Genomic DNA, 11557 nt, shown 5'->3' with positions numbered 1-11557 from the left:
TGATCTTTTGCAGGCAAGCAAGGAAGTTGGGGGTTTAGAGTATAACACCAACAGGTATGCACCAAGGGATGTTTTTTCCTCTTACCCGTAAACAAAAATTGCTCTTTTGTGTTTGTGCGTGTGCGAGTGAGAGAGAGACTGAATTTTGCAGCTCAGTAACTGCTTTTTCTCCAGTAAGCGAATTCCTCCTTTATCCTGTGATCTGGAGGGAGAGGTGGGAAAATGTGTGGGAAAGTTTTTTGTGGTATAATTTAAACAAATAGAGGCATTTCACATCTGTAAATGCTGAACATCCATTGATGAATCATTCAAAAGAAGAGAGCACTCAGTGCACTCTTTGCACATTGAGAGAGCACTCAGTGAATGCAGCTTGAGGGCATGAATAATGTTTTTTAATGTAGTAATAATGTAATAAAGTAATCTAAACGGCCAGCAGTCCTTCCATAAGGCATTGTAAAGTGCTGTACAGTTCCCCGAATGTCGGATGTTTGAAAGAAGAAAATAGGAAACCGTCTACCCTCCCTCACACCCCTCGTGTGAGGTTCTTCTCTCCACCAAAACACAAGGCTTGGAAAAAAACAAATTCTTTCATGGGTACTTCTATACCTAAAATGGAAGTGATTGTCTGGGCTTGGTTGTGTTTCATGGGGGACCACTGTAGGTGGACATGGAAGTTGGCACTGGATGTTTTGGAATATGGTTAATAAGGTACAGCACTAGACCTTTTAGTAATCCAAACAGTGAGCAGTGAAAAGAAATCCAAAATTGGAAAATATGGTTCCTAGACTCAAATCCTGCAGTTCAGGACTGTCTGGAACAAGGGTTTTGTTTGGACCCATCTCAAGACTAATGTGTGGGTTTGCTACCTCCACTCTTTACAGGCCAAGTCTGATCTTAAACTACTGATAATTAGGTAATAGAAGCAGGTGTGTCGTTTTGAAAGCAGCTAGTGGGCCTCTTCACATATGGAAATGCCTTGCTTAACTCAAACCTTCGGAACAAATCCCCGGGAAGGGGTTTTGGGAACGTCCACTGAGTTTATGGCTTCCGTGCGCAGAATAGCACTGCAGACATGAATTGCTACGTCTTATGCCCTGTGCTCCGTCGTAGTCTGCTGATTAAGTAGATCTTTGCTGCTGCAGTCTTAACGGAATGATTTGTCCCCCGTCTGCAGAAAACCAGAGGTATTCACCTAGGCACTTTCCACTGCTCCACAGGGACCACCGCCTTGGTACTTTTGGAAGGTGTGGGCTTTTCGTAAATTGCTGGCACAAGTTTCTAGCCTCTAAATATGCCTGTTGTGCAAACAAAGGAATTATCCTCTGAAAGGTGAGAATGACAGGCTAGGTGGTGATGTGGGCAGTGATGTGAAACGTGCGGTAAGGCTATTCTTGTTCCACATTTTACCATCTCCACTCTGCCTTCATTTGAAAACTGCCTTCACCAGCCAGGCAGGACATGTTGGTTCTCCAGGCTGGCTGCTTGAAGCAGCATTTGTCCTACTCATGATTCATATAGCAGATGTTGCATGGAAGCAAGAGGTGTGTTGCACCATTTTATAGGGGCAGAGCAGCAAAACCAATCCGCTTGGAGTAGTAAAGCCAGATACCACATTCAGTGGTTGCTGGGGTACCCCAACAGCATCTTTTTCCTCCCTGCTTTCTCTAGGTCTGCCTTGGTTATACAAAGGCACAGAACTTCTGGAGGAAGTAGAAATAGCTGTAGGAGTGATCTGAGAGTTGAGAACGGACTGGACAAAGAGAGACTGGTGCTGTCCTTCTCACCCGTGCTGTGCCCTTGCTGGGTGTTGGGTGTGCGTGACCCACAAAAAGCGCAGCTTGCAAATGAAAGGACTTGTTAAAGTGGAATGAGAAGGTCCCCTCAGAGAGGAAGATATTATCTAAACCTGGGAAAGAGGGGACGTTAAAAGCCATAACTGAGAATTCCAAAAGATATGCCTCATGGTCAAAGGGGAACATATGGAACAAGTTACCAAGGGAAACCATAGAAGCAAATTTTATCAGTGAGTTAAAAAAAAAAAAAAAGATAGGTTTTTTGATGTTGAGAGAGAAGATGGAATTTTTTAAGGTTGCAGTGTGGTGACAGAGCTACAGAGAAATCTAAAGGAGGGAGTGTGGCTGAACCAGAAACGTCTTCTGGTTCAACCTTCTCAATTTATTAGGCAATTGTCTCTTTCACAGCTTAGATAGTTGCAAGAGATTAAAGCATATTATATAGACTGGCTTCATGCAGGGTACATCAGTTGTGAAGTACCAGGCAGCTCTGTGAGAGACAGACTTGCCTTTGTGCATCAACATTTAGAGTTTATTGCTTGTTGCAGCACAGTGACAGGGATCCTCATCTCTGTGTTGAACGGAGGTGTGCATGCGGAATCTCCGGTAAGAGTTCTCTTTTCATTCCTAATGGGGGTGAAAAAAGCCAGTGATTTTAAAATCAAGTAACATAGTCACTACATATCCTTAGAAGGCTTATCTTGACAAGGCTGCTATTTCTAGGGAAGAGATCTTATCTCAGTTTAGTCCTGTTTTTCCTCCATTACTGCCTTCCCCCTAGCAAGGAGTGCTTGATCAAAACAGCCGACCACCTCCTGTGATTGCGGAGGGTATGAGGAGAGGTACCAATGTGTCTGCAGCTCCCAGGAAACAGAATATTTTTTGTTGTCTGAGCTCAAGTGGGTCAGTGGTTCTAGATTTTCCTGATGTCTTGAGATTTGGCCCCAACTCTGCGCCTGCTCTTCAAAAGAAATAATTGCATTGGCACTTGTTGTCTATTTGACTATTCCTGTGAATTGCTTTTCCATTCTGTGTTACGGTGCATAATAGAACTAGTGTTTGTGTCAAATTTACACTTACATTTGGGCAGGTAATTAGACATGTCGGCTGGTAGTTAGGTGTATCTAACTCTGGGAATAAAGTTGCCAGCGTAATATGACTCCCATGCTTGAAGTCTGGTGTAAAATAAGAAAATTTATCAACCATTGTAAGAATTAAAAGAAATCTGCCTTGGCCATGTTTACGCTACTAACCATTCCATGTATAACATGGTTCGCTGCCTGCTTATGATGTGCAGAAATGCAGGGGCAAGCGGAAAAAACAGGGTAAACAAATGGTCCTCAAAGATTCTCTTCCTTGGCTTTTGCTGTCTGCGATGGGTTAAAACTGCCACTCAGTAATGGAGTAGGACTCAGGCCTTTCATTTTCCCTCCCTTCAGCCTGGGCTCTGTACCCGGTGTATTTGTAGACTTTGCGGTTTCTGAAATCAAAGTCGCAAATGCAGTCACATAACTAAACTCTGCATGAATTACTACACCGTGTGTGGTAGTCTAGTGGGAATGTGTCATATCAGTTTTGGCTCTTGTATAAACAATTAGGCTTTGGCAGTGTGTGTTGCAGCTTGATTGAAAAAAGCTCCCGATAAATGAAATTACTGTGTTTCATTTCATAATTATGCTAGGCTTTTTAAATGGCCATAATGTGCTTTTTTTAAAAAAAAATGGAAGAAACATGATATGCAAACATACTGTGTCGCAACATAATGCCAATGTGGTCGTGTCTGACTCTCAGGAACAATTTCCGTCTTTCTCTGCTTGTATGGCAGATAAAGGGTAGGCATATGTATGTATTTTTATATATATATATGTATGTATGTTCTGGATACTCCACGTAGCAGTAGTGCAGGTAGGTCTGTGTGGAATCTCCTTTGCTCATACAGTGCTCTGTGCAGATGAGAGCCAGCTCTCAAGTGGGAAGCGTGGAGCCCTGTCAGCAGCGCCGGACGGAGCCCCAGCAGTAACTTAGGAAGCAGGTCAGGGTTTTTTTGTGATAACGACCTTACCTGAATCGTGTGAAACTTTATTCTGTAAAACACTGGACTGTCATTTGCAGCTGACCAAACCAAATGCCCTGATGGCATTACCTAGATTGCTCTAGAGAGCTGCGTCTCCCGTAGTTGTGTCGATGGTAGCGAGATGGGGAGAGGTAATGACAGAGGTCCTGCAGAAAGGCTGCTGTAAATGTGGAACAGTCTGGAAGGATTGAAATGGAATATGGAAAAAAGCTTGGAGGTACTGGCAGTCACGTGACCTTGAACTGAGCAAAATTATTTGTTGTTTCCAGGTCTGATTCAAAAATGGAAGGAAATACTGGTTTTGTGCTTGAAATCATTTGAGCTCCATAGTTTTATACAACTGTGACTTCTCCAAAATACTGATAAGTCATTACTGTCTTGGCTCCACTTCTTCTTTGTGGTTCATTTGCATTTGGCCACAGGTAGGGTGAGGGGAAATGCAGAAATGACGGGGAAATACTATCACAGAGAGAGGATGGTGATTTATTGCCTTCCCCTTACATGCACAACTGTTTTTCGGTGGTTCTTATTTGATGTATTCCAGAATAACGGCAGTTGGAAGGGACCTCGGGAAGTCACCTAGTGCAGCCGCCTGCAGGTGCAGGTTCAGGGCATTGCCCTGGTGAGTTTTAAATATATTCAGGGATGGGGATCCTGCAGCCTCTCTGGGTGAGCTGCTCGGCCACCCTTGGTATGGACCTGTTCTTCTTGTGTCGGGTTGGGATTTCCCCTGCTGCAGCTTGCGACCACTGCCTTTCATCTTATTGCTGTGCACCACCGAGAAGGGTCTGGATCTGTCTCCTCCGTAACCCCATGAGATAGTTCTTGTTTCAGGTTAGTTCTTATTTCCATTTAGAAAATGCTCAGTGGTTGCATTTTTTCCTTTTCTCGTATCTATTTTTCCCCTAATCTTAAGATGAGTCTGGGCGATACTTATTCAGAGGCGAGGTGAGACATTAGTGAGCTTACTGTCTCTCATCTCCGCCTTGCCCTTCGATGCCTCCAGCCGTCTGTGTAGGCAGCATGAACAATGGGGAAGAAGTCACCCCTCAATGAGTAATATTCTGCTGGAATTAATAAATTCAATTTCTAAATATGAAGATATAGGTGAAAGGCTCGGTAATTGCTTATGAAAGGAAGGAGATGATGTGCCTAGGGGTGTTGAACCCTCAGAGGGAGATGGCAGTAGTAGAATTGGTTGTGAAAAGTGAGGCACTGGCTCCCTGCATGATATCCTCTCCTAGCTTCAGGGTGTTGGGATCATTCCTGTGCCCAGACAGCGCAGGGGCCAGCCTCAGCTAAGGAGGTAAAACCTTAGTCTGTCCATGCTGAATTGTGTGTATTCTTGTCACGATCACGGCTGTTTGCCTGTTGCCACCCGCTCTGGAACATGCTGTCAATGCTTTTGTCAAGTCTAGGTGGGTAACGGAGGCAATGTGAAAGCCCCGAAACGTAGCCTGAAGGGATGCTTTATGCTCTCCTCCCTGATGAAGATACTGCTAGCAACGGCAAGCTGTTCTGGGACACTGAGGCCCCGAGGATTAAACCTGACACAACAAATAGTTGCAGAGAGCACTGTGTGTAGGGCACAAAGCCATCTGTGCCATACAGACCAATGTCTTCTTCCTTGGGTTCCCACTGAGATGAGTTGCCCTTCTCTGCTCCTCGTCACACTGTCCCGACCAGCAGGCTGGTCGGCCCTGGGGAGATTTTATTTGGGATGAGTTTTAACAGCAAATCTGCCCTTCTGTTATGGTGCTTCTCTCTGTTAATAATGTGAAAATGTGCCACCAGTGTCAACTCTGGGGAGCAGCAGCAGAAAGGCAGTTGCTGGTGCTGACGATGCACGTGGCTCGTGAGCTCAGGCTGCTCGGTGGGGGTGCAAGCTTGGCCCGTCGGGCTCCGTGCCAGCTCAGCGTGGGCTCTGGGTGGGAGCTGGGCCTGGCATACCTCGGACTCGTCCTCCACAGCCCAGCCCTGTGGGTCATTCAGGCGGCCACCACGCTGCTTTGGCCATGCCTTTTTGGCCATCTGAGTGGTTCTTTTGCCTGTGGACTGCGCGGTGGCTGCACCGAGGTTTACCATGCGGTGCTGGGTGTTGCAGGGGAATCTGGCAGTTTCCAGTGTGGACCTCTTTCAGTTCTGCACTATACGCAAATCACCAGATGCTTGCTAGGCAGCAAATAGTTATTGCAGTAAACTAAGCTCTCAATCGTCTGTCCTTGTCTTCACAAGAGTAAAAGGAAACAATAAAATCCTGAAAAAGGAGGCTGTGCAAAATGCTGAAGTGGAGTTCACTGCAAAAGGCATGAACTGCTACCAGTCAGTTTGTTAGTGTCCTTTTCTCTGTTCATCCACAACATCATTTTTTAGCTTGAGGAAGAGCAAACAAGGCTGCCGGGCTTTGCAGAGCAGTGGCAGGGTCCGTGCTATCGCCAAGCGCCACCTCGCTGCGTGTTCGAAGGACCCTTGCCAGCCGGCTGCTGGGAAGGGAGCGTGGGGGCAGAAGCACTCTGGCTGCTTTGCTCCTGCTCCCGCGCTCATTTTAAATGTTTTTTAAGTCATAGTTGTAACTCACGGAGAGTTTACTTTCATAAATGTTTTTTTTTAAATCATTGCTGAAGCTACAGAAAGGGGATATGGCCTTCCAGAGCTTAAAAATTGCTTCCTGATTCTTCTTGAATTTTTTTTGGCTTAGAAAGCTGAAATACTTCTAATGGAAGTGCACGCAAGCACATGCCCTAATGAGAAAAACTTTGCCCCCTGTGCAGCTCTGTCTCTTTGAGATGTTTCACCCACACATTCAGGTTGTGGTTTGACTCTCAGAACCACTGGTTTTGATCATATTCCACAATTTATTTGTTGAAGCTTGTGTTGCTTAAGGCAGTTCCTCTCTGATTTGCCCATTTAGTGGTCAATGTTTGATGGTCTGTTTGCAGCGGTTTGAGAGTCCAGTGTTTGCAAAAACAGTTGGGGGAAAAAATTGAAAGAAAATACGTTAATTTCTTATAGATGGTGCAAAATATGCCTTTGACAGGGAGAAGGCTAAGGCATCTGGCATGATAATGAAGGGATTAAAATGTCTCTTTGCTAAATAAGTTTTTTGATGTTCTTCTATTTGTTGGGTTGCTAGCTGCTAACACCAGTCTTAACTCATTTTCAGGATTATTTATAAATGCAATTAGTGCCCAGAAACTCCCATTATGTCTTGTACGTTACTCTATCTGGAGTCCTGTAATGGTTTAAAGTGGATTAAATTAAGATCAAGTAAGAGAAAGCGATGCGGTACTGCTGATTTACTTGGGAAATGCTCTGTGTTAGTGGCTTCTATTGCATAACTGTAAAAAATATCATTACCACAGCAAGTTCTTTTGCATATCACTATTTGCCCAAACTCCAAAGTTCTGGAAATACTTGATGATGTGTTCTGCCTGTTGCAGAATTAATGTCTGGTGTTCTCTGACGAGATTATCATTCTTCTACGTTCTTCTATATTGTGGGGAGCGTGCTTTCCCACCTCGCTAAGCATACAGGCCAGTCAGAATTTACACATCGTTTGACCTCAGCCTACTGTGTAGGAATGTATTTCTTTCTGTAGTAGACATGCCGTGCCTGTTGACAACTGGCAATAAAATACCAAAAAGCAAGGTTTCCACCCACCCTGTAGTCCACCCATCCAGTCCAGATCTCTCCAAGCATCTCCCGTAATCAATCCATCCCACATCCACATCAGAAAACCCTCCCGATGCACTGCAGAAATCTCTTGAATTGCTTGTGCCTTACCACGTTGCTCTTCCAGCAGATCCTGGGGTGGTGACAGCCCTCAGTGTGAACTGTGGCCTGTGATCACGAGCTTCCTTCCAGTTGTTCAAATTCTTCCTCTACTTGCGTTGGCAGTATGTAGCAGGAGCCCACCACAACATCCCCCTCCAGTGCTGACCCATAAGCCCTCAGAGTCGGTAGTAGAGACACCGCGTTGTTGGGAATGCTGTCACGGGCTTCGAAAAGTTACCTGACCCCTGTCCTCGCCCACCAGCGACAACAGCCCCCAGGGAGCTGCCCATCACATGCCCAGCCACGCGGCGCACAGCTTCCTGGCTTCTGGGGCAGCAACCCCAAATCTAATGTGCTGTCTGTCATACTGCTGTTAGCATAAAAATAACTGGTGTCGCTTGTGGCATGCCCGGCTGCTCAGAGGGCGGTAATCGGGAAATCTCTTCTAGCAGCACTGTGCGGTGAAAGGAGTCAACTGTTTGTGAGGGGTTCGTGTTTTTCTGGAATTGCTAATAGCTGTTGTATTTCTCAATGTCTCCCCGCAGTCAGCCACCTGCCTCACCCAGCACGCAAGAAGCCATCCAGGGTATGCTATCGATGGCAAACCTCCAGTCGTCAGAGTCCTGCCTCCAGACGGCATGGGGTACCAATCAGGCGAAGAATAACTCCATCTCCACACAAAACTCTAAAAAAACTGGTGGTGGCAGCAACAAAAATGCCGGCAAGCGGTTACTAAAGAAAAGCACAAAGAACAGTATTGACATCGAGGATTACGATGAAGATCAGGACCACTTAGATGCCTGTTTTAAAGATTCAGATTACGGTAAGTACAGAGGAAGCAGTCTGAGTGTGCCTGGGTATGCATGTTTGTGCATGTTTGCAAATACCCCCATGTTTGTCATGATGCACTCGCTGATTTTCTGTCACATTGAAATCGACTGGGTATTTTGGTAAGGAGGAGTGCAAGTAACAAAAGGTCTGCACAGCAAAATGAAGCGAATGCTGTACGATAGGTAGACTGACTACAGAGCCGGTGGTGATACGGCCATCCAGGTAGACTGTATTTGAGGCATGTCACAATCAGAAGATCTTAAGAGGCATGGAAGCCTACTGAAATGGCAGCAGTCAGCCAAGAAACAGGAAACTGTCCCAGAAATGTGTGTCAGGTTCTGGTACTTTGGACAGAAATGTCCTTGTCTGCACAATAGCAACAAAATACCTAGCTAAGATGAGTGAGTAGTTGAATTTGTACTTGGAAAAGGGATCCAATGGTATTTTGAGTGTTGGCAGAGAGTGCAAGCATCTGAAGCAGAAATGGGCACAAAGCCGGTTTGCACCAGTTATATCAGTTCTGCCATAATAATCTGCAGGAGCATTTTTGAATATAAGAAGTGAGGAAATGAAGAAAAGTCATGATGTGAAGACTGATAGGGACTGGAAAGCCTGAAGTCCCAAAGAGGGCAAGAAGTTGGTAGGGGTTTATGCTGCATAACAGGAGAGTCTATGTGTGTGTTTTAAGTCTGCCCGGCAAACGTGGCCATCAGAAATCATCTGTTGCGATTGGAAAAACGGAGTGTGTGTTTTCACGTTATTAACAGAGATGCCGAGGCAAAATGGAGGTGCTGTGACGTGTTGCCAAAGGAGGCTGCCCAGCCATTTAGAGTGCACTGCATGCACTGGGAGGCAGTGGTAGTGCTGGAAGGCGCTTTGGGAAAGGGCAGCTCCATGAAGGTGTTGGACAGGGGTGTGGTTTGCAGACAGATGCCATGCACGAACAAGGTTCTGCTCTACTGAGGGGTGGGTTTGCTCATGATGTGTCTGTGCTGCCAGCGAATGGCGAGTCTTTGTTGTGAGCAGGCTTGGTTTCCAGAGGCTCTGTTTGTGCCACATCTGATCAGCAGACTTCTAGTGTCAATGGCTAAATGCCACAGTAATGCCAAAATCAGCAGCGATGTAACAAATGGCAACTGGCAAGAAAGTCAAACGCACGTGAAAAAAAAACCACAGAAACTCTGTAGTAAAGGCTGGGACAAAATTCAGACAGATAAGTTGGTGTTTATCCCAGAGGCCTGTGAAGGGTCCTTTGGTAGAATGGTTCGCCTTCATCTCGGATACTCACGCGATGTCTCATTTCTCTCTGCCTAACTGTGCGGGAGTCATACGGGCCAGGAGGGTGCAGTGCTGAATGAAGCGGTTGGCTGACGTGTCTTCAGCACCAGTCTCGCTTGTGATAAGGAAACCTATTTGTGCCTGTTCCGGCTGTGCTGCCGCTCCACAGACAAGACTGATTTTTCCTGCCTGAGAAGTTTCACTGTGTATCCTAAAAGTAGCTTGTCAGACTTTAATGACAGCAGCTCCCAAGGGTAGTGTGTGGATGACAGCAGGAGAAAGTCCCCTGAGTGTTGCAGCTGTGTCACCACGCAGTGGTACCTCTGGGGGACCTTGCTATTCTGGCTGTGATGCCTTGTAGTCACCGCACCTGTACAGAGCAAGTGGGCCTCTATGCAGGGTAGAGCTGTTTCCTACACTGAAGCTATTGCCTTTGTTTCCTACTGTAGTTTACCCTTCTCTCGAATCAGATGAAGATAATCCAGTATTCAAATCCCGATCAAAGAAAAGGAAAAGTTCAGATGATGCCCCTTACAGTCCAACGGGTAAGTCCATATGGTCTGTGCTGCCCAGACTCAGGCTAAGTTGTGCAGGTCCCTAAAAAACCAGCCATTTTTCCAGGAGTGTGGAAATAGTAAGACCACAGCTAGCAATTTCATCATGTGAAGGATTATTCCTTTCCAGCGCAGTGGGAGGTGATACCATGCACTGGGACTCATGCCGAGCAGTGTTAGCCTTCCTCTGTCAATCAGTTGGCAGGAAGAAGTCATTCCTGGGTGGGTTGTTGGTTTATTTTTCTTCACACTCTTGGTGATGGAACAATTGGCAGCCACCTTAGCAGCGGTGTAACAGTGAAACCCTAGACAGCTGAGTAGCCATGGCTTTTAGGTGTTGACTGTGTAAAGAGAAATGAGAGAGAGTGTGGGAATGGTCTCCTCCAGGTTCAGCCAAAGCTTGTGGTCTGGAAGGGTGTTTTTGTTGCGGCTCATCAGAGGCAGTGACAGGCCAGGGGGTCCTTAGACCCCTTTGATGTGGCCCACTAACAGGGGAGTCTCCACGGCTTGCTGCGTGTGTGACAAGCAGCCCATGTCTCATCAGCTTGTGGCACTGCATGTCCGCCCCCAGCTGATGGGGCGGTGAACACTGTCCATTTGGAAATGATGTTGGAGTCGCTCATATCTGCAGTGTAGGCAGAAACCTCCCATGGCTTTGGCTTCAGGTAGCTGCAGCTGCCAGTGAAGTTGCTCAGCTGTGTTACATCTTCACTGGCAGCTTCTTCCCAAGCCGCTGTGGCTGGAGGCTGTTGGCACCTCCTGCCTTCACACGTGTCCTGGGGAAGGAAGGGCAGAGGCTGTGGCATCCCTGGCCCTCCCTGCTCAGGAGGGCAGAGCCTCGCTGCCCAGTGTGCGGTTATGCTGCTCACACGGGCACATTCTGCATGTCTCACCTGCATCTGCTTTCCTTGTAGCACGAGTTGGCCCCTCGGTGCCTCGACAAGACAGACCGGTGCGAGAGGGCACGAGAGTCGCCTCCATTGAAACTGGACTCGCCGCTGCTGCCGCGAAGTTGTCTCAGCAGGTGAGGTTGCTTGAGAAGTCGTAGCTGTCAGGAACTGAAAGCCCTCTCCCCCAGCAGCAGAGTCACGCCCAAATAGCAGTGCAGTGCCGGTCCTCCTCAGTGTTTATTCATGCCAGTGACACAAGGCTCAGCAGTCTTAGGGGAAATAAATGGGATGAAAGTCCAATAGTGTCGCAGCATGTCTGACAGTGCCGCAGCGCAGAGCAGGCAATGTATCGGGAGTGTAGGG

General features: G+C 46.8%; 1 protein-coding gene across 1 annotated transcript in view; it reads left to right on the top strand.

The window, feature by feature from the left end:
- Positions 1-11557, top strand: part of PHF2 (PHD finger protein 2) — a 95418-nt gene that overhangs the window by 82481 nt on the left and 1380 nt on the right. The window contains 4 exon segments of the mRNA XM_009332583.1: positions 1-54; positions 8187-8464; positions 10200-10295; positions 11219-11328. The exon segment at positions 1-54 is cut by the window's left edge and continues 27 nt beyond it. Of these exon segments, the coding sequence (XP_009330858.1) occupies positions 1-54; positions 8187-8464; positions 10200-10295; positions 11219-11328 (538 nt within the window).

Source organism: Pygoscelis adeliae, unplaced genomic scaffold (genome assembly GCF_000699105.1).
Source record: "Pygoscelis adeliae isolate BGI_AS28 unplaced genomic scaffold, ASM69910v1 Scaffold349, whole genome shotgun sequence".
In the NCBI taxonomy this organism is placed as follows: Eukaryota; Metazoa; Chordata; class Aves; order Sphenisciformes; family Spheniscidae; genus Pygoscelis; species Pygoscelis adeliae.
The sequence above is the reverse complement of the archived record's forward strand: the minus strand, read 5'-3'. Positions and strand labels throughout refer to the sequence as shown.